We start from the raw sequence: 26217 nt of genomic DNA on the forward strand, positions 1-26217 counted from the left end.
GTCTTCACTCAGTTTCACTCCTGTTATTTTCACTCCCACTCTTTACACTCACACACACACACACACACACACACACACACACACACACACACACACACACAGAGTATACACAGTACAGGTGCACTCACACACACACACACACACACACACACACACAGAATCGCAGGTTCACTGGCCTCTCCCCGCCTCACTGACCCAGCAGCATCTGTTGCCGTGGCAACGTGTCTCCCACTCTGCCTCTGTGTGAAATTCAAATTATCTTTATTGGCAGGCGTTAGGTAGAGGTGTGTGTGTGTGTGTGTGTGTGTGTGTGTGTGTGTGTGTGTGTGTGTGCGCGCGTGCGCAGTACGGACAGTAAATGTGTTTAAATCTGACAGGCGTTCAGGCAGGACACCTGTTACGTCTTATAAACTTACAAAGATTCGAATCATTCAGGCCCACATAAAAATAAAACCAAAAAAAAAAAAAAAAAACCTGTCACATTGTGAATGCTAACGGTTAGCATTAGCTTTCCCATAAAGGAAACTTTCTCAAAATCCTAATTCTAACAGTTAAGATTAGCATTCATCCAAATGATGACGGCTATGTCGTAGTACTAATGCTAACATTTTTAGCAGTGAGCCTAAACTAAGAAATGTGTCACAATACTAATGCTAACAGTTAGTTTTAGCAATCAGCCCAAATTAAGACAGCTGTGTCATAATGCGAATGCTAACAGTTTGCCTTAGCATCAAGTCAACACAAATTAAGCTGTTACAATGCTAACATTAACAGCTTTACCATTAGCTTGTTTCAGGCCTTTGTCTGGGTAGAGCTTGCTGGTAGCATTGTTTATCCGTCAGCATTAGTCAGCTGTTAGCCGTAGCATTAGCTTGTTTCATTCCTCTGTCTGAGCCCGTCCTCCATCTGTGGTTTTGTTGTTGCCAGCCGCAGCGCGGCGTCCCGAGTTATTAAGAATCTGCCGATCTTTAACGCTCACACAGCTGAATTCATCCAAAGTGCTGACGGCGGATCGTCCGTTCTATACGTGGGGAGCCGCATCGTTTATAAAGCCATAAAGAACGAGGCGGCGCGCCCCGGAACACAAACTGAGGCGGACAATAACATCAAACTAAAGGCCCTCCTGACAGCCGCGTGTTCCCCGCCGCTGACGGATTAGAAGTGCTGCGTCGCCGTAAAAGATCTGCTGACCTGCGTCAGCATCACCGCCGCATCGCTCAACATCAGCCTCACAGCATTAGAGGAATGCTGCTAATGCTAACTGTAGTGAGAGACCACCAGCTCAGGTTAATGCTAAGCTAACAGCGTGTGTCTTGATTGCCTGATAACCATTAGCAGTGCTCAGTGGAGAGCTAATGAGAGAGTGAGCACATACACACACTCACACTCACACACACACACTCAGACCTCGAGTCATCATCATCGGTCGCGTCGTACGTGGGCTAATCGGACAAATCAGGACACGCGCTCGCGAGAGATTCAGGTTAATCACTCTCGTCCGAAGCTAATCACGTCGTTAGCGTGACGTTTCCAGGTCGTCCATTTGTCACTTAGCTCTATCAAAGATCTCCTTGTTCCGCAGAAATCCGCTCTTATTAGTCAATTCTACGAGTTAACGAGCTCATATTTGGCGAAAAAAGTGCAACGTGAGCATCTCTTGTCACCAGTTTCTCATTTTCTAGCTAGCTAAATAATGCTAATGTTGAAGCGCAACAGTCACTAATTCTTTCTTGTCAATCTTCCATGAATTCACCAACCATTGCCCTGTGGACATGTTGCTCTGCAGCGATTAGTGGTTTAGGACAAAGGAGCAGAGTCTGAACCCCGGAAGGAGATTTTTTTTTTTTTTTTTTTTTTTTTTTGAGGGGTTTCTCTGCCTTTTTTTTTTTTTTCAATTCTATTTATTTGACTTTGTCTTGTTATTAATATCCAGAGCCCGGGGCTCCCTGCACCAACACCCGGGGGCGTCGGCCGACCTCTGCTGCTCCGTCCAGACAGCGCGTCAAGCTCTCGCCCACATCCGCGTAATGAGCCACAGTTAGCACCGCGGGCCGCTAACACCTTGTAGCGTTAGCTAATTCCTCGTCTTGAAGTGGAAGCCGGTGGCCGATGTGGGTCATCGTGTCGAGACGGCTGCGGTTCGTTAGAGACGTCACAGAGCGCTAGCATGGAGGTAACTTCAGCCGAGCTAATGCTAGCATGGAATTAAGCTAGTTAGAGATGTCGGAGATCAACGAGATACAGTTAAATTTATCTTAGCTAATGCTAACGCAGGGTCTCACCATCCCTCTGACTCGCTGGGTTCTAAACAAGAACAAGAAAGTAAAAAACACAGTGAAACAAGACATAACTAGTGAGGTAAAACAGGAAGTGGTGAGGTAAAACAGGAAGTGGTGAGGTAAAACCAGAAGTTTTGAAGTAGAAGAAGTAGCTATGTACAGCCAGAGAAATGTGATTCAATCCACCAAGCAGTTCATTTCATTTATTTATTACTTTGTATTTTTCATTAATCAAGTTCCTTTTACATCTTCAGTGTTTCGGTAGTTTTACTAAACAATCATTTTTTTATCGTCCTCAATAAATGTAGTTTATGTTAATAATAATAATCTGGGATCTGTGTTCTCGGACTAAAAACACCAGGAGCTCTTCTTCAAATATCGACCACATTCTGGAACACTGACCAGCACGTCACATGGAATTAGTTAGCTAATTAACTATCACATTAATTAGTGTCGTGCAGATTTCACTGCAGGAGCTTCGTTTTGTTAATCCTGCGAGACTGAAAGAGTTAAATTAAAAACACAGAAGCGTTAATTACTGCATGAACTTTCTCTCTCTCTGTGTGTGTGTGTGTGTGTGTGTGTGTGTGTGTGTGTGTGTGTGTGTGTGTGTGTGTGTGTGTGTGTGTGGCAGGATAATTAATCTTCCACTTCAGCTTGTTTTTCTTTTTTTCAGCCGGTTTTCTCCAGCGCATCATCTATTACCCCGGATCTGTTTGTGTACTTCTTTAGAACATAAAGAACCGTAAATTATTACGTTACCTGTTTTGTGCCGTGCGGAACGTCGATCATTGGAACGTCTGACGACCGTCAGATTAACTCCATCCCGGAATGATGGGAATCTTCCCTGGAGGAAGATGTTCCTCCAGAATGTTCTCCTTTTAAAAACGTGATCATTTCTTCTGCGCTGAATTAATCATCTGAAGATGTTTTACTGGAGAAATTTCAGAACGTTCCATTAATTTTATTAATTAAATGTATCTTCCAGATCGGAACTTGAGCAACTTTATTAATTGAAGGAAAAACAGTTTTTGTTCTCTGAGTTGTGGAGCGGTTCTGCGATGAGAACACTTGTAAAAGGAGCAGCTAAGCTCCGCCCACAAAACAAGCAAAAGATTGATTTGTTGTTTTCTGGCTTATTCAAGTCAAAATGTTCAAAACCAAGCTAGCTAGTTTGCTTACCGCTAAGCTGATCACTAACTGTTTACAGTGCTTAAGCTAACAGTTAACTCAAGTGGGTCATTAAGCTAACAGCTGACTGGTGTCAGTGGCTAAGAGAACAGGTAACTCACGTAAAGTGACTAAGCTAACAGCTGACTGATACTGGTGGCTAAGCGAACAGCTGACTGTCGTCTGTGGCTAAGCTAACAGCTGACTGTTGTTTGTGGGTAGGCTAGCGGCTGGCTGTTGTCTGTGGGTAAGCTAGCGGCTGGCTGTTGTCTGTGGGTAAGCTAGCGACTGGCTGTTGTCTGTGTTTAAGCTAGCAGCTGGCTGTTGTCTGTGGGTAAGCTCGCGGCTGACTGTTGTCTGTGTTTAAGCTAGCGGTTTGCTGTCGCCACTGGCTAAGCTAACGATTGATATGGTGACTTGTGAGACGCAGGTCAGTAAAGTGACTCCCAGGTGTTGAACGATTCGGGAAGCAATGTCAACTTCCAGGACGACAGAAAAGAGACGGAACCGCCGAGCGGGGCCGGTGGTCTCCGGAGCTGCGGCGGTCTGCGGGGGGTTCCCTGCAGAACGTACAAGGTGTCAGCAGGTGGTCGTCATGTTCTACTTGACGTGGGTTGCTGTCGGTCAGATCCTTCATGACGGCGAGGGCAAAGAGCGGAGCGTTTCCACCCCGGTGCGGCGGTGCAGCTCCACCATGGGGGGTGGGGGGGGAGCACCACCCCCTCCGCCGCAGGGTCACGCGAGCAGCAGCAGCTGGTGGAGCCCAGCGAGCAGATGGAGAAACCGCCCAGTGATCTGTGTGACAAAGTGTGAAGAGGAAGGAGCAGACGGAGCGAGGCAGAGGGGAAGGAGTCGCAGAGAAAACAGATGGAGGGAAGACGGCGGGAGGAGGAGGAGGAGAAGGAGGTTATATAAAGTCTCCGTCCGCAGGCCCGTGAGATCCAGATCCACTCTGCCGAGAGGAGCCAAGATGTTCTGCTGCGCCGTCGCCCAGGTAGAGTCCGGAACACTAATGGAAACATCGGGGGAACCCTGAGCTCTAATGGCCACGTGCTGCAGTCCCAAGAGAACCGAGTCACCGTCCGATCGGCCAAGACAGGACATCGGACAAGACCGCTGGACAATGATTGGCCGGGACGTGGCGTCACCAGAAGGTGGCGTGCCATATGGTGTGCTACATCGCGATGGATTAATACATGTTGACAGTCACCTGTAGAGTTCATTCTATATGTTGCAGACCTATGTTGATGATTGGACAAATTAGAGATCATACAAGTGCCCGTAGAGAACATTCTATATAGTTTAGATCTACGCTGACGCCTCAGCCGTTTCCGTCCACCGAGCCAACCATTCAGAGTGAATCGCCATTGTGTCCATTTTGATTGTGCAGTAAGGAATGTATACATATAAAGAGTAGAGTCTGCATGGCCAGTACCGATGAGCCGTGGGTTTTCAAGAGTGTTGTTTGCCTTGTTTACATTACGAGGACATGTTACCAAAATACATCAAGCGTTTGAATTCAGATGTATTCAGAAACTTTGCAAATGAATTTCAAAAAATGTGGAAAAGAATCACAATAAAATCATAATTGGATTTTATTTGGAAGAAATGATCATGTAGTTTGTCATATCATCCACCCTGAGTTTTGGTCATATCCAGGACTTTTTTGTTGTTGTTTTGTTTTGTTTTTGTTATTTAGCTAGTTATGGATTTGCTTTCAGGTTGTTCCTGAATGTTTTAGGTGTATTGAGAGTAGGGTAGGACTTTATTTTGAAACTGACTTGCTACGCGAGCATAGATTCCACAGGTTTAGCTGCCGTGTCATGTTAGCTGTAACTTTAGCCAGCCTTTAATTTAGCAGATATTTATGTTATCCTAAATATGCTAGTGCTACTAGCTTCAATTTTAGCCGATAAGTTCATAATATTAGGTTTGATGTGTGACTGAAACCGAGTTTCCTCCCGGGTTTAGAGAGCACAATGTTGCTGCTAAAACACCAAAAATAGGTTCCCTGACAGAGGCAGCAGCTAACGAGGCTAATTGTTCCATTTATGGCATCCGATTAGAGTCTTCCAGCTGTGTTTTGATGCTGTAAAGGTCGACTCGGTGCACCTGGTAAAGGTTCCTCCGCTTTCATCCCTGCAGGGAAATCCAGACCTCTGATTGGCTCTGCTGGCAGGACGCCAAGCCAATCTACTAGCCCCAAGCAGTGTGGTGCTTCCTGTCCTTTAAGGCTCCTCTGTGAACACACACACACACACACACACACACACACACACACACACACACACACACACACACACACACACACACACTGTGTTAGCTTCAGGACTAACGTCTGTTGCTTTGGATGTTGAAGATGATTTCATTTGAAGACACAAAAGAAAAAAAAAAACCCACGGTTAGCAAATGCAACACATGCTAATTCCTTCATGCTGCTGAGCGAGAACTGTAAATATGAAGTCAAGTAATTCCAGCTGCTCTACAAATCTGAACTTTTGACATGGGGTTGTGCTTAGCAGTCAGTCAAGCATTTTTATTGGCTGATGGATTAGGCCACGCCCACGAGCACATGAAATGTCAGTCTTTCTACTTTGGATGTTAAGATATCCTTGTCATTGAATGTTCAGATCTTGTAGTTCGATGTCCAGGTCTGGTAGTTGGATGTCCAGGTCTTCCTGTACTTGGATGTTCAGACCTTCTTGTAGTTGGATGTTCTGAACTTTTAGTTGGATGTTCAGGACTTCAAGTAGTTGCATATCCAGGTCTTCCTACAGTTGGATGTCCAGGTCTTGTAGTTGGATGTCCAGGTCTTGTAGTTGGATGTCCAGGTCTTCCTTTAGTTGGATGTCCAGGTCTTCCTGTAGTTGGATGTCCAGGTCTGGTAGTTTGATGTCCAGGTCTTCCTTCAGTTGGATGTCCAGGTCTTGTAGTTGGATGTCCAGGTCTTCCTTTAGTTGGATGTCCAGGTCTTGTAGTTAGATGTCCAGGTCTTCCTTTAGTTGGAGGTCCAGGTCTTCCTTTAGTTGGATGTCCAGGTCTTCTTGTAGTGGGATGTCCAGGTCTTCTTGTAGTGGGATGTCCAGGTCTTCTTGTAGTTGGACGTCCAGGTCTTCTTGTAGTTGCATGTCCAGGTCTTCTTGTAGTTCGATGTCCAGGTCTTCTTGTAGTTGCATGTCCAGGTCTTCTTGTAGTTGGATGTGTAGGTCTGGTAGTTGGATGTCCAGGTCTTCTTGTAGTTGGACGTCCAGGTCTTCTTGTAGTTGAACATCCAGGTCTTCTTGTGGTTGCATGTCCAGGTCTTGTAGTTGCATGTCCAGGTCTTCTTGTAGTTGCATGTCCAGGTTTTCTTGTAGTTGGACGTCCAGGTCTTCCTGTAGTTGGATGTCCAGGCCTTGTAGTTGGATGTCCAGGTCTTCCTTTAGTTGGATGTGTAGGTCTGGTAGTTGGATGTCCAGGTCTTCTTGTAGTTGAATCTCCAGGTCTGGTAGTTGGACGTCCAGGTCTTCCTGCAGTTGGATGTCCAGGTCTTGTGGTTGCATGTCCAGGTCTTGTAGTTGCATGTCCAGGTCTTCTTGTAGTTGGACGTCCACGTCTTCCTGTAGTTGGATGTCCAGGTCTTTTAGTTGGATGTCCAGGTCTTCCTTTAGTTGGATGTCCAGGTCTTTTAGTTGGATGTCCAGGTCTTCTTGTAGTTGCATGTCCAGGTTTTCTTGTAGTTGGACGTCCAGGTCTTCCTGCAGTTGGACGTCCAGGTCTTCTTGTAGTTGGACGTCCAGGTCTTCTTGTAGTTGGACGTCCAGGTCTTCCTGCAGTTGGACGTCCAGGTCTTCTTGTAGTTGGACGTCCAGGTCTTCTTGTAGTTGGACGTCCAGGTCTTCCTGCAGTTGGACGTCCAGGTCTTCTTGTAGTTGGACGTCCAGGTCTTCTTGTAGTTGGACGTCCAGGTCTTCCTGCAGTTGGACGTCCAGGTCTTCTTGTAGTTGGATGTCCAGGTCTTCCTGCAGTTGGACGTCCAGGTCTTCTTGTAGTTGGATGTCCAGGTCTTCCTGCAGTTGGACGTCCAGGTCTTCGGGGGTCCTGGCCTTGTCGGTCTCTTCCCTCTCCGATGTTGCGCTGCCTCCTCTGATGAGGTGGAGGGGGCGTCTCCTCTGGGTGGACGGGATGGGACGGCGACCGGGTCGCCTCACTAATGATCCCGTGTTCGATCCCGGCGGAGAGCTGCCCTGCAGCCCGATCAGAGTCCAGGAGTCGCTTCATTACAGCTGACATTTCTCCACGTTATTAAAGGTGGATGTTAACGACCTTTATTTCAGCCGGTCCACCTCCGCCCGCCGCTCCGCCTCCGTAATGAGCCGCCCGGCCCCCGGCGCCGCTCACCTTCAGAGTCAATATGAGATAATTGGCTCAACCCGTGGGTCGTGTCCCCACATCTGGACTCCGACGTGACACTCAAATCATTCAAATTCACCAAAAACAGGAAATACACAACCGGCGTGAAATCTTCTTAACATCTTCTTAAAGTGAGTTATGTTAACTGAAGTTAGCAGCTAACATGTTAGCAGTTTGTGTCATTTTAATCTGAAATTTATTCGAATCGCGACTCATTTTCTGAGATTGTAAATTCAGATGAATAAAAAATGAATTAATAAATATTTAAATATAAAAAAGACTTGATCTTTCACTAGTTTAAGGTGGAATTCTACTCAAGTGTGTGTGTGTGTGTGTGTGTGTGTGTGTGTGTGTGTGTGTGTGTGTGTGTGTGTGTGTGTGTGTGTGTCAGGTTAATCCCCTCCAGGCGCTTTTAAACGAGTTGAAAACCATCCGATTCAAACCCATGTTAAGATCTTCATGTTTCTGTTCCCTCCGTCCCCGAGATGACCTCGATTTAGTGCGACGGTCCTCCAGAGACACACACACACACACACACAAACTCACACACACACAAACTCACACTCACACGAAGCTCCCCTTTCGGTTTAATGTTCTCGTTTCTCTCCTGACTGTGTGATGTTCCACTAACGAGCTCATGTATGATGGAATTTGAATCCGTGTGTGTGTGTGGGGGTGGGGTGTGTGTGTGTGTGTGTGTGTGTGTGTGTGTGTGTGTGTGTGTGTGTGTGTGGTGTGTGTGTGTGTGTGTGTGTGTGTGTGTGTGTGTGTGTGTGTGTGTGTGTGTTCAATAAGAAGCGAGCACCACTGGAGGTTTTGCAACAAATATACCGTGGACTTCTTTATGTATTCTTTTTACCGGTAAGGTTCTGTTGATTTCACATCATTTCATTAAACCTGGAACCAGCTAGAGATTTAATTCATGGGTCTTTGAAGGGAGTCGGATCCGGACGAACCGTTCCTTTCAGAGTCTCTTATGTTTCTGTGTGATTTTACTTTTTATTCTGTTGCTAAAATCTCCTCTGATGAGGTGGTAAATGTGGTGTTGTGAATGATTTGGTCCCCTTGTTAACTGGTGGCTGACATCCTTCTGCTGCTGCTGCAGGTAACAGCGTTCAGTCGGTCACCAGTTAACAGGGGAACCAGTTTGTCCGAAACACCGGCAGCTTATGGGTCATTTCTTTCTCTCTGTAGCGTGAAAGCATGAATGTGTGTAGAACTTAATGTTTTGAAGCGCCTTCCTCTCTTAAGCCCCGCCTCTTTGTTGATAACCAATCACAGCATAGCTACACTTTTAAATTATTTTAGCCCTTCAGAAGTAATTAATATTATAATTTCACATCTTTTGCCTAAAAATTGTATAACTTTATTGGAATTTGGAGAGTTTGAGGGTTTTGTTGCTTGTTTTAACAGATCTGATGTTTTACCAAAGAAAAATTAGACACATAATTATAGAATTAGGAGCAAATGTTTGCCTCGTTCACAAAAACAGATGGCTTTTTAAAAAGATAAATGGGTGAATGAAGAGCTGATATAATAGTCTGAAATATGTAAAATAATTGGAAATCCATTTGAAAATAATACTTTTTATTATACGAAACAAATAGTGTTCCATAGTCTAAAAATTAAAGCTAAATTAGGTTAAATCCAGGTGTAAAGTAGTAGAATTACTTTGGAATTGCTTGAAATAATGAAGAGTCGATGATAAGATGCTACAGTTTCTGGTTTAACCTTTAAATGTCACAAACAACAAACAGCTGTTTCCAGGTTATTCTTCATTTTTATGTGTTCTGTGTCGACGAGAACGAGGGAGCCGAGCTCAGAGGCTGCTGAGCAGAGACAAGAAATAATAATTAGAACACACACACGCACACACACGCACACACACACACAAACACAGTCCTCATCAGTCATTAGTCTGCTGGAGTGTGTGTTTGTGTGTGTGTGAGAAAGTCTTTTCTTTGTTTGTTTGTCAAACTTCTTCATTCACTTCAGGAAACTGGGGCAAGTGTGTGTGTGTGTGTGTGTGTGTGTGTGTGTGTGTGTACACAACAACTGTTTTTAGGTCGAAAAGCAGAATCAGAACTCTTCCTCGTGTTCTTCTCCCTCCTTCCTGGTTTCTTCTCAGAAGGAACCATCTTGAGTTCCTTCACCAGCCTTCCTTCAGGCCTCTCTCTCTCTGTCTCTGTCTCTCTCTGTCTCTCTCTCTCTCTCTCTCTCTCTCTCTCTCTCTCTCGGTTACAGTCTGTTCTTCCCTCCAGTGACAGCAGCTCACCTGAAGCTTCACAGACGATTGACGGCTGTCAAAACACAATCACGTCTTTTGTCGAGACGACTGGCGGACACTTGAAATGACAAATCCTGCTGACAGCCAACAGCAAAGTGCACAATCAGAGCTGCTTGAAGCTTCTGTTTGTAGAGATTTAAGGAACTGCTCGAAACAACTGAACTCTCATGAATCAGTTTGACTTTAAATCTCGAACCGTAGAAAAAAAAATGAGACCAAAGCTAATATTTTCATCAGGAGTATCTAGAAAACGAGTCTCACCTAAATATACGTGGAGACAGACTCATCCAAATATCAATGTGAAATATCTGAAGAATAGATTGTGAAAACGCTGAACTATTTTGAATAAGAAAACAATTTTTTTTCAATAATCAAAACTCATAAATGTGCCAGAATTAGCTCACAACTATATTTATAGTCATTGAGAAATAAAGTACTTAATAATGGTGCTGAACCTCTGTTCTCCATCTGCACCAAACCGGGGATCAGCGATGCTAAAGCTACAGCGTCGATGCTGCTAGCGGTTAGCTAGCATCAGCTTGAGCCCTCCAGGGTGGAGTCCAGTTCTCGTAACGATGCGTTTTCTGCTCCACTTACCTCTGCAACAGCTGTGGACACGTGAATCTAAGAGTTTCTTTTCCTCCTGAGTGAAACAGTCCAGCTGAAAGCAGCTCAGCGCGACGTTCTGCCTCCTGTTTCCTCTCCAGCAACTTTCCTTCTTCATCGCTTCGCTGGCGTAAATGGCATTAGCCCTGAAGCTAGCATTAGCTTTACACCTGTAGAGAAAGATACAACTGTCACACCACTGGGGAAATAACGCCGAAAGGATCAACACTGCTGGAAGAATTTTATTATTTTAATTTTCACATCCTTTAATAAGCATGTAAAGTTAATTTTTGCTTTTTTTCCGAACAAATTCATCTCTGAAGGGAATTTTCCAGCCATTAGTGGACTCTTCCCGCCTTTTTGTCATCTGTGTGCAAGCTGCTCTGAGAAAAGGTCGCTGTGGCCAAAATGCTAGGGTTGATGATTTGAAATTGAAATGAAGACCTGGAGAGAGGCTCCTCTCTCTCTCTCGCCCAAAGTAAAAAAAAAGTAGGCTTCATTTGGCCTGAGAAAACTCCTCTCGTCCTTTCATCTCCTCCCCTTTAATCAGGTTTCCTCCCTGAGAGGAGCGTTATTCCTGACTCCTCTCCTCTTAATATCCGCCCGTTTCACTCTAAACACTTCAGCCTGTGGAGCTAATGTCGCTTCATTTGAGCTTCATTTCCCCGTGAATCACTTTCAGCTGCAGCTCGACTCCCGAGGAGATGCTCCTCGGCCGCTAACCGGGAGGCGGCTAACTGGTTCTGTCAGCTGTTTGGACCTCAGCTGGTGGAAGACGAGAGGATTTATCAGGGACTGGGCGGATAAATCATACTAAACAGCTAGCTTAAATTTAAAAAAATGGGGTTTAAAAATGCTAAATACTGCCGTGAGTTAGCATCTCTCAAGCTAATTTATAAAAGTTAGCTAGTGATGGACATGTTGCTACCATGTTGAAATGGGTGTTGACATTCAGCTGACAGGTCTAAAGCGAGTTAGTCACTGATGCTAATGTGTTAAACTGATGTTGAAAATGACTAAGCAGTTCTAATGCTAGCATGTGAAAATGGATGATCTGCATTCATCATTATATGGTTATAACAACCAGGAAGTAGTGACGGGCTACAGGAACCAGGAAGTAGAGCCGGGGTACAGGAACCAGGAAGTAATGACAGGCTACAGGAAACGGGAAGTAGAGCTGGGGTACAGGAACCAGGAAGTAGAGCTGGGCTTCAGGAACCAGGAAGCAGTGATGGGCTACAGCAACCAGGAAGTAGAACTGGGGTACAGGAACCAGGAAGTAATGACAGGCTACAGGAACCAGGAAGTAGAGCTGGGCTTCAGGAACCAAGAAGCTGTGATGGACTCCATGAACCAGGAAGTAGTGACAGGCTTCAGGAACAAAGAAGTAGTGACGGGCTCCAGGAACCAGGAAGTACAGCTGGGCTACAGGAACCAGGAAGTACTGATGTACTACGGGGAGCAGGAAGTATTCATGGTCTAGCTCCGCCCACTGATGTTGTTTCTAACTCTTTTTAAAATTAAATTAAAAAAAAAAAAACTTGATGGAGAAAACTGACTGTTTAAAAGGGAAAGTTTCTTCATTAATTGGTGACAAATGTTCACATTTTAATTGTTGATTTTAAATTTCTGACTTATTGCACCTTCAACGGTCGTCATGGTTCCTTTTTTTTATTGTAGTTTTTCCTGGTCTCCCTGAAGTAACGCAACCCGGTTTTAACCCAGGTGTTAAATCTCAGCTGAAGTCTTTATCTTCGTACTTTCGGGGGACTGAAACGTCCCTCCGGGACTTCCACTTAAACCTCCGCTGTGACTCTTGGCTCTTCAGTCGACTCGCCGTCCGTCCGGCGGACGCTCCCTCTGAAGTCTGACTCTGGTAAATCTCCCTCGCTGCAGCTAAACGCCGTCTCCGCTCAGAGGGACTCGGCGGCTCCTTCTCCGTCGTTTCATCTCCGCTCTCCCTCTCTCAGGTCTGTCTGGTAAAAAAAAAAGCGTCCTCAGTGTCTCCATGTTGTGGGGATAAAACGGCTCCTTTGGCAGGTTGTTAAAATGACTCATGAGTTTAATTTGAACCCAAAATGGGATGTGCTGTGATGCCAGCAGTCATCCTGTCAGCGCTAACGCCTCCTTTTATTTAAGCTCCAGATGAAGCTCGCGCCGCTAACGCCTTGTTGTCGTCTCGTGTGGCTTCCCTCCCAGACCTGCTGGCCGTCCCCAAACACCCGTACGCCGCCATGGAGAACTGGGGCCTCAGCGTCTTCGTGGAGCAGAAGATCCTGCTGGACGCCGACGTGTCGTCGTCCTCCTACCAGATGGAGCTGACCATGGTGGTCGTCCACGAGATCTGTCACCAGGTAGGACCGGCAGCCGGGGAAACACGCAACTTTTACAGGCTGAACGGGCAGAAAGGCAAATTCTCAACATCAGGTGAAACAGTGACGCCACAGCCTCAAAAGATGCACCATAAGTGAAACCTTTGATACACACCACTACAAATACGTAAGAAAAATGCAAAAGTTGTAAAAAAAAAAAATCTGCAAATGAAAAGAAAAAACTCACAACATCAACAGTTACACCTCAAAATAACATTCAAAGCGATGACATGAATTTAAATTGAACAACAGTAAAATCTGCAGTTAAAAGGTAAAAGCTGCAAAAAAAAAACTCCAGTAGATGCGAGACAGCCGCAAAGCTGCGGAAACAAATGAAGACCTAAATATAAATGGAACGGTCGCAACAAAAACTTAAATGGAATTTTTCAACGTCTGCGTGAAAAGTCACACCACAGCCAGAAAAGCTGCAAGACAAAATAAAAGCTGAAATGCAAATTTGATGACACAAATGCAAAAAGTTGCAATTGAAATGCAAAAGTTGCAAAAATCTACAGTAGCAATGTTAATTCAAAAGTTGCAATGCAAATCCAAAAACTGCAGCACAGTTGAAAACTGAAGTGTGATGCAATGTTCACAGCAAAATGCAAAAGTTGCAACTCAAATGCAAATTCTGCATCAGTGCAAACAGTTGTGCCACGGTTGCAAAAGTTGCAAGAAAAGTAAAAACTGAAATGCAAAAGTGATGAAACAAATGTGAAACTTAAAAAGAAATGCAAAATTCCCAATAGATGAAAAAGCTGCCGTACAAATCTAAAAGCTGCAACACAAATTAAACCCGAAGTGTGACTATAAATGATGAAGAGAATGCAAAAGTTGCAACAAAAACATCTTCTTTCCTCATGCTGTCGTTTTCTCTTCCTGCATGGTGCTTTTCTATATGCATGCTGGCCATTTTTGGTGTTATTCATTTTTCACGTATTTCTCTTTCTCACGCTGCGGTTAAGTTGTGGAAAAGACAGGATTTGTTCCAGTGTCTGGGAGCAACTTGTTGGCTCCGTGTTTTACAGCGTTAATGCTGTGACTTCCTGAGCGAGTTGGTTGTGTTGAACTTCTCTTTTACATGAATTTAGCGCCACCCGCTGGGTGGGCGGGGCTTCACGGTTTGACTCAGAAGCTCCGCCCCCCCGGGCGGAGGCGGAGCAGGTCGGTAGGACACCTGCTGGCGGCCTGATGTGTAAACGAGGCTCAGCTGTTTCCCTGCGGTGTAATCAGGTCAGGTCAGAGTGAGAGCTCACATCTGCTCACGTCTGGAGGACCCAGCGGGGCCCGGACCGAGGAGGTTCTGGAGCCGAAACGCTCGGAAAAAAACTGTCTGACAGATCCTCCGTCTTTCACAATGTTCACGTCTCGTTAAAAGATGAAACTAAAGAGTGTAGTAAATGTAATGGTATGGTTTGACATTTTTAGTTGTTTCTTTGGGTTTCAGCAGAGAAACAAGCTATTTTAGATCAAGACGACTTACAGTCTTTTAACAGCTTCTACTTGACTCTGACGAAGCCATTTTTCTGGTTCAGATATCTCTAAAAAAATCTGCGAACACGAACATGACTGAAAAACACAGCTGAAGTCAGATCGCTGGAACATCAGTCTTTATTTTCCACACCGAGCAGTCTGATCACGTCATTTCTTCAAAAATATGATCAATATTTTATTTCATTTTGTTGCATCATTTTATTCAATATTTTGTATCACACACAGTTTATTTTGGATATTTTAAACATATTTTAAAAAAAATTATACATATTTTTTTCTATATGTTTAATATATAACAAAATATATTCTATATTTAAAAAAATGTAAATTTTGGAATTCTTTTTTCTTTTTCAATTTTTTGTCACATTTTCTCACGTCGCGGATCAGGTGGTGACCACGCCCTCAGGTGTTGTGTGTTGATTGTGTGAGCGGCGGTGACCCGCCAGGTGTTCCCCGGGTTTCACCCCGTCTGGAGAACGGGCGGCGGGTTTGGTGATGAGTTCAGCGAGTCGTGGAGACTAGAAAGAGCGAAGCGATGCCAACGTCTCCGACAAATGCAACCGTCCTCCGTCTCCTCTTTCTTCTGCTGCTCCCTTTCTGTCTTTCTTCATCTTTCTCTCTCTCTCTTGTTCTTCGCCGGATGTCGTCTCCATTCTTCTTCTGCGTCGCTTTGTTTCTCCGGCTGTCTTTTGTTTCTCCCACGCTCCGTCTTCCCTCTCTCTCGCTCTCTGTGTTTGCGGGCCTCGCTCGTCCCATCCTGACTGAAACCTTTAAATTTCCTTCTGCTCCGTCGTGTTTGTCTGCTTGTCACGTATCCCGTGTCGTACTGTAAAAACAGGATCATCTCCTCTGCTGTTGTTGTTGCCTGAGGAGCTTTGTGACACACACACACACACACACACACACACACACACACACACACACACACACACACACACACACATTAACAGACACACACACACACAGCTCATTGGCCGCGCTGTTGAAGCTGTTTTGACTTCTGTCACGTTCGTTCTGTTTACAACCGAATAATTTGCATCTGTTAAAGTAAAATTCAGCTTTTTTTTTTTTTTTTTTAGTTTATAATATACTGGATATGAGCTTCATGCTCCTGGGATGAAGCAGATCTCCAGCTCGGCCTGGCGCTCCGCTCCCGTCCAGACATGTTATCAACACAGCCAGCCTCCTCAGGTGCATCATTTCCTCCGACCCGAGAAATGAACGATAAGCTCCTGGAAATCTGCAGCACATCAACACAAACCGCAGGAAGCGTTCAGGAGGCTTTAAGAGCAACAGAGAACACAGAAAAAGATCAGAATGTGACACAGAGTTCAAACCCAGATGACGCGACTCTCCGGGGACTCGAACCCGAGACCGCTCAGCTGTGACAACATCAAACTCTGTCTTTAGATCCGCTTCGTTATATAATGTCATTTTCTGGAGCTTCATATGAAGTTCACTCCTGTTCTTCTTGTGTTTTTGTGTTCCGTTGTTTCCAGTCGTGTTTTATTTCACATTCCAACGCTTTACCTGATAGAACGTCTTGATATGTTGCTTCGTGTTCCGTCATCTTCTATTTTTTGCTTTATGTGATGTTGTCATGCGATGTGTTTTTGTGTCGTGTTGTCTTGTTTCATGTCTTTATGTATGATTTCATTCACCTTTGTCATGTTATTCATTTCGTTCCGTCTGGTTTTGTTGGCATTCTTCGGTTTTTATGTCACGTATCATCTTACGTTACGTTACGTCACACTGTTACGTGACATTATGTTACGTCACAATGTTAATTTCCGTCCCATTATGCTCCATCTTGTCACGTTACGTCGTTACATCATGTTACGTTACATCACATTGTGTCACATTATGTTACGTCATTACTTCACGCTATGTTGGCTCTTGTGATGTCATGTCATGTTACATCATGTTGTGTTTGGTGATGTCACCTTATGTAGTTCCGTCACTTCATGTTATGTGTTCTTATGTCATGTCTTGTGATGTCATGTTAAATCATGTTAGGTCATGTCTTGCTTTGTCTTGTTACCTCTTATGTTGTTAATACGGCTTTCGAAAGAGTATTTTTTTAATCATAATTAATCTCACAATTTCCATAGATCATTGTGATTAATCACATTTTGAATTGCATATCTAAAATTCAGTTATTTAGCATTTTAAGTCCGTCACATAAAGCATTTCTTCCCAGAGGGTCTAAACTGGGAATCCAACGAACACAAAGAATTTGATTTTGTGTGAAAAATGGAAAAATCTGATTTTCTTTAATGTGTTTACCGAACAGAGGCCAGGACATAAAATACAACCGTAATTCATTTTCTCAAACTTACTTTGCTAGTGTGGCGCTAAAGTACTTACTCCTGAAAACAGCTGTTTCCCTGCTGCAGGAGAGCAGAGCAGAGCCCCCTACTGGTCAACATTAGCACTACACCTACACAGAAGTGTTCACCGTGTCTTGCTCCTCCTCCATGTTTGTAGCATCTCTGCTGGCGTTTTAACGCCGTTCAGGGTCGGACGATGTTCTGTGGTTTCCTGAGGTTACCTGAACGCACCTTGAGAGTGAGTTAGTCAGGTGATTGGCTGAGAGGGAGCGGGGGGCGGGGCGATGACGGAGCCAGTGGAGGGTCAAACAGCCTTGTGGTTAAAATATCTGAACTCATGCTGGATTGCATTAATCGAGCTGGGATTAGATTAGATTAACAGCCCGAATTGTTCCCTCTCCGGTTTTTTTTACGTCGTCGTCTTTCCGAATGCACGTTAAGTTCGGTGGTTTAGCGCCGTGTTCCGTTCCGTCTCACCTCCATCAGGTTGAAATGATCCCAGTGCTTTATCCTGACGCGGCGCTGGTCCTCCCGGCCTCCAGGGGTCACTGAATGCCTCGCGCCGCGGCGCTCCGGCGGCGGCGGCCTCCATGGCGGCGTCAGGAGGAGGCGGAGCTGAGCTGGTTTCACTCCCGTCCCCTCTGGGACTCAAACTTTCCTCCCTCTGCTGAGTCTGGATGAAACGCTGCCTCCGGGCGGCGGCGCCGCGGCGAGGAGGGAAGAAAGACGAGCGAGTAGCGATGTGGAGGGTTTGACGCCCCGAAGGAAACAAAGCCGTGAATATTATCAGACCAGTCATGAAAAATGGAGGAACGTTGTTTTTGGTTCGCCTTTCTTCATCTGGTGTGTTAGTTTGGAAGCGAGAGACATGAAGACACACACACACACGCACACGCACACACACACACACACACACACACACACACACACACACACACACACCAACATCATCAGACACAACATCTTTGATCACTGATCAACACTGAATACAGTCTTTTTTTTCTCCTTTTAATCTTCAATTTGAGACCTTCCTGCAGTAATGGCGGCGGCGGCTGCGGCGGCGTGTTTGTCTGGATATGTTAATACGCTTCATCTCTGTGTTCGACGCAACGGCGGCATAAAAAAGAACGGACAGAGAATCTAAATTTAGGTGCGCCAGTAATCAGTCCGTTTCAAAGGAAATGTGTTTGCATGATGGTCGTCCAGCGCCAAACGCTTCCTGTTTGAAACGTGATGAAGGCCGCAGACCGAGGACCGAGGACCGAGGGACCCGGGCTGCTGCTTCCTGCTTCTGTTGAAGATAGAGAATGATCAGATCGTAAAAAAAAAGAACAAGCAAACAAATTTTATAGATTTTTACCTTTGAAATAGTAAAAAAAAAAAATCACTTTGTAGTTCTGAACACGTCTAAAGACGTTTTTTTTTTTTAATTAATTGGGCAGATCAAGGTTTTTTTTTTCCTTATTCTACTGGGAACATAACATTCCTCTGAAGTTTATTTTTTTTTACTTGTTTTAGTATTTATTTTTAATCGGATATGGAAATCAAACATTTACAGAAACTGGTTTCTCATCAGATGTTAACGACACCAAAGATTTCAATGTGTTTTTCTCTACATCTGTAATCTCCACATCTCTGTATTTTATTTCTATATTTAAAAAGCGATGTCCGTTTCCTCAGAAACACTGAAAACGATGTCGTTAGCATGCCGGGCTACGAGCTAAATTTACAGAACGGCAACATTCAAACGTGTAAACTGACAACAAAACACAGCAAAACATTTCTGTTCTCCCTTAAATTGTGTTTAAAACAGTCTGAAATTATAAAATGTAACTATTTTTTTCTGTCTGAGGACTCTTCCAGTATTTTGGGGCATGGCCTCACTGACCAGCCAATGAGGAGGCTTGCATATGTAAGCCCCGCCCCCTGAAATATGATGCCTGAGCTGCCTTACAGAGTGGCTTCTCTTATGTTTGACAGTGTGGCTCAGTTTATTGAAGGACATGTCAATCAAATCTGGGACACGCCCACTTTATTAAACACAAAACAAATAAAATCTGTCTAGTTTTTATAATTCAGATGTTATCTTTTCTATTTTTTTATGTGACCTTGGTCCTGTAACTGGCTCTGATGAGGATTTTCTGTAGCCGCAGGAAATCCGGAGTTCCCCTGAACGCACCGAGCAGCCTGAGCTCACCCCCGGTGTGATAATTAATATCTGCAAACGATTATGTGGAAATCCGTGCAAATTGGGTTAATAAAAGTGTGCTGGTGGTTTAACAACCGACGCACGGCGCCGTGAAAACGCTGCTTCGGAATTAATCCGCTCTCCGGGTTTATTAATCCGTCCGCTCGGATGTTTCCATAAACACAAAGTAGAGCCGCGTTTCTAGATCAGCCGGCGAGACGCCGACGCAGGAAGTCGTTCAGGCCGAAGACGAGGAGGAGGAAGATTATTGAACAGTTTGACTGATGGAGCCTCGTCTGGCATCAGATTATAGAGCATCTTCCTCCAGTAAAATCCAGATTAAAGAGCATCTCCCTCCCTCATCACTCAGACTGACCCACGCAGTGCTAGCAGCTCAGCTAATGCTAAGACACCAGTAACACAGTAACTTCAAGGAGTAACTGGTTACTTGGTTGCCACAGTAACTGGAGGGTAACTCCAAAGTCCAAGACTATGTTGGACCAAGTCCAAGACAAGACCAGAGCCTTCCATGTCCAAGAGTATATGAGACCAAGACCAAGACTTTAATGTACTTAATTTAATTAGGTCAACACCGAGACCAAAGCTGACCAAGACTAGAAACCCTCATGACAGAATCACACAGACCACGACCCCCAGTGACACTTTCTTAGGGCTTTGACAAGAAGACATTCAATAAGGAGGCGTCTTCCCCGGACAGACACACACTGCTGTCCAGCCGGTCAGACGGAGACAAGATGGCGGCCAAACACAACCCATTGGCCCAGCTGGGGACCGTGTCCAGGCAGGGTTCTGAGGTGGTTTTACTACCAAGAGCTGAAGATCTTGAATACCAAGGTCTTTAGATCAGTCTTGGTCCTATTTGGGCCTGCTGGACGTTCCCTCCTGAACTTTCCCTACTCGACGTTCCATTTGGTTGTTCCTTCTGGATGTTCCTTTCTAGAAGTTCCCTGCTGGACGTTCCTTCCTGGACGTTCTCTTCTGGAGGTTCCCTCCTGGACGTTCCTTCCTGGACGTTCCCTCCTGGACATTCTCTTCTGGACGTTCCCTCCTGGACGTTTTCTTCTGGACGTTCCCTCCTGGACGTTTTCTTCTGGACGTTCCCTTCTGGACGATCCTTCCTGGACGTTCTCTTCTGGACGTTCTCTTCTGGAGGTTCTCTTCTGGACGTTCCCTCCTGGACGTTCCCTTCTGGACGATCCTTCCTGGACGTTCTCTTCTGGACGTTCTCTTCTGGACGTTCTCTTCTGGAGGTTCTCTTCTGGAGGTTCCCTCCTGGACGTTCCCTCCTGGACATTCTCTTCTGGACGTTCCCTTCTGGACGTTCCCTCCTGGACGTTCCCTTCTGGACGTTCCCTCTTGGCTTCACTCTGCAGGATTCTTCCTCCAGTCCTCATTTTGAAACTTTAGTTTCCAGAATGTTCCAGTCGTTCCATTTCCTTGCTTCGCCCTCTCTGCAGCGTTCTGCCTCATCTGGAAGCCGGACTGTTCGTCCAGCATTCTGTGGTTTGGAGATAACATTTAACCACCAGCCAGTTTCTGCTCCAAAGTTTAAAATTTAAACATTCCTATCGCCCAGAAAGGAACAGAGGAGCCATCATCACCACAACAGTCCGTCAGTAATGACTGCTTCCTGTTTTTGTGTTCCGTCTCTCAGCCGTTTAGCCGGGAAGAGGTTAACGCTGAAGCTAGCGCCTGGCAGGCGACGCCGTGGGTTTATTCCGACGGGCTGGCTGTTAATTAAAAGAGACAAAGGGAAAAACGCTGGGACCAGATTCAGGAAAGCAGCTTTCGTCTCTTCATCTGTTGATCGCTCTGCCTAATTCCGCCGTATGCGGCGCGGCGTGCGATCTGGCGAGCTGACAGCGCCGCGCCGAGCGGGGCCAACCCCTCGCCGCCTCGCAGCAGGAGGAGCCTCTCCTCTGTTTTACTGTCAGTGAAAGCCTGATCTGTTTACCGGAGTGTGAAACGCCCGAGGCCTCCACGCCGTCTGCAGCGGCTCCGTCCTCCTCTGTCCATCGCTTCATTTCACTCTCCATCACACAGTCGAGGAGAATCAGAACCTTTTCATTCAGATATAAATCTTGACTTTTGGACTCTCTGAAGGGGAGCGCTGCGTTCTGCATATTTTGGTTGGAATCCACTGTATTTTCAGTTTGACGTTTGGGGAAATAACTGGGTTTTGTTCCCATTAAAATGAAAAAAAAAGGAATATTTTTTTACTTTGTGTTTCTGGATGAAGGAGCCCAGTCATGCTTATGTAAGGAAAAGATAATGTGTCCCAGGACAGATCCCTGAGGAACTCCTCTCGCTGTCATGAGTCCTGAAAGGAACCAATCAGTGCCACAGACTCAGCTCTGAGTTACAGATGGAAATATTTACAGGCTACAGAGTTAAACCGAGAAGACAGACAGAGACTGGGGGAGAAATATCAAAAAGAAGAAAAATATGAAAGAGATAAACGGAGGGAAATGAAAAGAAGGGAGAAAAAAAAAGGGTTTTAAATCTTCCTGTTCATGTCTGTTCTACGTCTCGAGCTGTCTGGAGCAGAAATTAAAAACAAAAGGGGAGGAATCATCTTCCTGTTCGCATATTTTCTAGAGATATGTGGAGCAGAACGGACTGGATGATGCTTTGAGCAGCACTGAATGAGAGTTAGATCCCAAATGTTATTACCTTGTTTTTTTTTAGGTACAGGCAGCAGAAGGAAACTAACGTTGCCTAAATGTGTGGAAATGACCGGTTCTTACTTCCTGGTTAACAGAATGTCAAGACAAGCAGCTGATTTTCAACCTGATCCCAGTTTAACGGCCTCATCGTCTTCATGCAAACATAAAAACCATTTTCCCTCCAAACGAGCGACGCAGACGTAACGTTCACGATGTGAGGTTTAAGAGCTGAAGTCTGGATTTATGAGGCTTTGATTCCGTCCTCCGTGGAACAGGAGACGTTCTGCTGCTTGAATTAAAGAGTCCCAAGTCAGCGTTAAAAAATAACAACTCGGCTGCAGCATCAGCCGATCGTTCTAAAGCTTTTAAAAGCTTTTTAGAGCTTTTTTAATCTTTTGAAATCAGCTCCATGTGAATCACTCTGCTTCCTTTCCTCCTGGTTTTGACCTGAATTAACGCTCCTCTCCGCCCGTCGCAGCTCGTTTTCCCGGCTCTGATCAACGAGTCGACCTCCATCCTGCGTGTTTTTGTTTTTGTTTTTGCTTGGTTTGGTTTTTTTTTTTAAAGACGCCGTACGGCGAAGCGTCTCCTCGTCCTCCCGTCTCTGCTCCTCATTAAGACGTCTGAACGGCTTCAGACTCTCCAGCGATCCAGCTTCAGCCGTTAAAACACCTCGCGGATTTATCACCGCGTGTCACATCTGCTTATGGCCGGCACACACACACACACACACACATGCGCGCCGTCACCGGGTGTATTTTCCTCTGCGGTGTTTTCTTGAAAGTGGATAATTTATTACTGCGGTGAGTGTTTGCATAGAGTTCATTACAATACGAGCAGCCATAAATCATCTCATTGTTCTCTCTCTCTCTCTCTCTACCTGCCTCACCTTCTCTCTCGCTCTTTCTTCTTTCATTAATTTAAATTTGACTCACACTGGCGCTCGCCTCGCCTCGGCTCGGCTCTGTCCGTCTCCCTCCGTCACCTTTGACCTCCTGGCTGCTGGAGGAGGGACTGACTGGAGGACTTGATGGAACTTTGGAAAGTTTGGACTGTGGAAGCAGTTTGAGGGAAACGGACCAGAAATAGAACCGAGGACAGAAAAATCCAGGGTTTGTTATGGAAGAGCTGAACTCGGATGGTAGAGAGACACTATTCTGAGCCGAATCTGGTTATGAGGAAACTCTCCTGGAAACCAGATGGTTTCCTTTATAACCAAATAGTTTCCTTCATAATCATATAGTTTCCTTTGTAACTAGATAGTTTTCTTTATAACGAGGTAACGATCTCATGACAGAAATAATCTATCTAAACTAGTTTTCTGGTCCTAATGAGAGACAATAATGAGATAGTTTAAGTTTAGAAACCGAAACCGATTAATGGTTAACGTGGGCCGGTTAAGACCGTTGTGATACGGGTTGATTTTACTCTGCTGGTTATAGTTTCTGGTCGTAACGCGATCGTTTTTATCATCATAACTAGAATGATGAGATTGTTCCCTTTTGAACCAGACAGTGATCTGGTCATAGTTCCTCCAGGTGTCTCAGTATTAATGGAAAACTGGAGACATCGCTCTCGTTATGAGTTACCGATGTTGTTATATATTCTTGTCAAAATGAAATATCAATCTCGTTCTAATTTCTCATTAGTTCCTTCTGGTCATCTCTTAAAAATCTCATTTTCTTCATGTTATAAGAAAATTATCAGTAACTGTTCATCCTTGTTTTGACCAGATTAGCATGTCTTTGTAGTATTCTGTTAAAACTGATGGTTTCTGTTATAATCTCGTTATTACAGATCTTTATCTCATATGGAGGAAACAATCTCACCGTTTTCTTTTATAACCAGATCGTCTCATCAAACCAAGGATTCTTCCATCTCGTCGTAGTTTGACGTTATAACCAGAGAGTTTTGTCTATAACCAGAGAAACTCTCCCCTGATGACCACAGACTGTCTCCTTATAGTTCCTCATTTTCTTCGATGTAAGTGTGAATCTTTTGCAATGTGAAACGTTGTCTTGTTGACGAAATTGTTGTTTTTTATGCTTATATTTACTTTAAAACTCCACACAAGCTGAATTTCTGTAAACCTCTGCCAGCATGTAGCTCAGCTTCACTGCTCATCAAGACAGTTTGTAACAGAAGGACAGAAGCCAGGGAGGAGGCCGGGGTGGATGGATGGGTCCGTCTGACACAATCTCATGACTTAGTTTTGCTTTGAACCATTTTAACTGAAGCAGTTAAGCAGCTGTTGTGAAATACATCTGAATAATTAATAGTTATAAGTAGTTATTTATGTAGTTTTAATTATTGCAGTGGTTGACGTTGATAAATGTTGTTTGCTCCTGTAATCAGGAAATGTTCCCAGCACCAAGACAACGGCTGCTTCTTTTATTTTTTAACTTTAAATTTTGCTTTAATAACAAGGCAGCAGTGGAGTATTTTTTTGTTGTTTAAGGTCAAAACGTTGCTAAAGGTTTTTGTTTTCTGTAAATTTAAAAGAATAAATAAATGAATCAGTTATAAATATGCTCCCTGACAGACCAACATAAAAACCGAGAATCGTGGGAGATTGATGGCATCATTCAAGATGGCTGCCCCTGTGACTCATGGATGATTCGTGGTTCGACTCCTTTACAAATTAAAATGAATGGATGAGTGTGAATTTCTAGAAAACTCACAGAATCCAGTAAACCGGTTAGAAAAGAATCATTTTTGTGTTTTTAAAAATCTGTTTTCATGATGTTGGATTAACGTCTGGAACCGCCGAGATGCCGCAAACAATCACAACCTGTCCCGTTCGCTCCGGCTATTCGAGCCGTTCAGAGCCGAGCCGCCGTGCCAGGGTTTTCACCGAGCCGGGAACAGAATGTGAGACGTTTGTTTTTAGATCTTCTGTCTTTATGAAGCCGTCCACCTACAGCCTGCTCTGAAGGACGGAGGCTCTGATCAATACCAGCGTGAGAGGAATACGCTCTATTTAGCTCCACGTGTCCGTGTGTGTGCGTGTGTGTGTGTGTGTGTGTGTGTGTGTGTGTGTGTGTGCGTGTGTGTGCGTGTGTGTGCGTGTGTGTGTGTGTTGTGCTGCCTCCTGCTCGTGTCCGAGGCTAATTAACAGACCATAAACAAACATCTAACACCCTGTGTGTGTGTTTGTGTGTGCGTGGCTTATTAGCGGCGCTGAACACACTCCATCAGCCACCGCACAGTAGGTACCACATGCGCGCACACACACACACACACACACACACACACACACACACACACACACACACACAAGCTCTTAAGCATACCTTGCACTAAACAGCTATAATGAAACCCAGACTGTGATGCTGCACGTACACTCTTTAAGTGTGTGTGTTTTTTGTGTCTGTGTCTGTGTGTGTGTGTGTGTGTGTGTGTGTGTGTGTGTGTGTGTGTGTGTGTGTGTGTGTGTGTGTGTGTGTGTGTGTGTGTGTGTGTGAGGACATGCTGTATATATTGAAGGTGAATAAAAACCAAAGAAGAAGAGAATCCCTTCATGTCCAAACACAGATGGTTTGGTTCCTCTGTGATTCGTCCACTGATCCTGGTAATGGAAACACGGCTCCAAATCTATAGTATTGAAATCAGAGCGTCCACCGACACTGGATTCAGTTTGCTCACATTTGTTTGGCGTTTGTTTTTTTTTTTGTCCGTGTCCACAGTGGGTTTGTCCACAGGCGATGGATTGTGTTCTGGGTTGACTGTTGGTAGAACAGTGGTTCAGACTTACCAGACTGTCCTCAGACAGTGGATTTTACTGTCCATAAACTATGGATTAAATTATCTACTTATGGAATTATGACATGATTATGGATTATCGACCAATGACGATGCAGGATTTATCCACAGATGTTGATCATTTAGCGGGCGATGGTTCAAACTGAGCTGACTGTCCTCAGACAGTGGTTTGGATTATTAGCAGGCAGCCTGCTGGATTATTTAAGTTCTGATAATTGGTTTAATTGTCTTGAGATGTTGGCTGAAGAGGTCCATGGACAGTGGTTTGTGCCATGTATTACGACAATGGAATGTCCACAGACAGTGGGGTTGAGTTTTCCACAAGCGTTAAATTGAATAATTTAGTTGAACTGTCCTCAGGTAATGGATTTTACTGACTCTCCGACAGTGTGCCGAATTGTCCACAGAGGAGACAGTGGTTGGAAATTTAATCAGATAGTGTTTTATTGTCCGCAGACAATGGATTAAATTATCCTGATCAGAGGATTATTAGAAATGCGCACAGACTCTGGATGGCACCATGATGCATGATGGGTAAATTGCCGTCAGACCGAGTAACTCTCAGAAATTGGCAAATTTATGTTCTACTTCCCGATGTTGCACTGATTTGTTCACCGACAATGGTCCAACGGAACGCTGAAGCCAGCAGA

General features: G+C 44.7%; 1 protein-coding gene across 1 annotated transcript in view; it reads left to right on the forward strand.

Annotated features, from left to right (window-relative positions):
* Positions 1-26217, forward strand: part of LOC115404267 (thyrotropin-releasing hormone-degrading ectoenzyme) — a 138011-nt gene that overhangs the window by 46775 nt on the left and 65019 nt on the right. The window contains exon 5 of the mRNA XM_030113537.1: positions 12934-13088. Coding sequence (XP_029969397.1) covers positions 12934-13088 — 155 coding nt within the window. The remainder of the gene's footprint in view (positions 1-12933; positions 13089-26217) is intronic.

The sequence above is a fragment of the Salarias fasciatus genome, chromosome 17, assembly GCF_902148845.1.
Source record: "Salarias fasciatus chromosome 17, fSalaFa1.1, whole genome shotgun sequence".
Lineage (NCBI taxonomy): Eukaryota > Metazoa > Chordata > Actinopteri > Blenniiformes > Blenniidae > Salarias > Salarias fasciatus.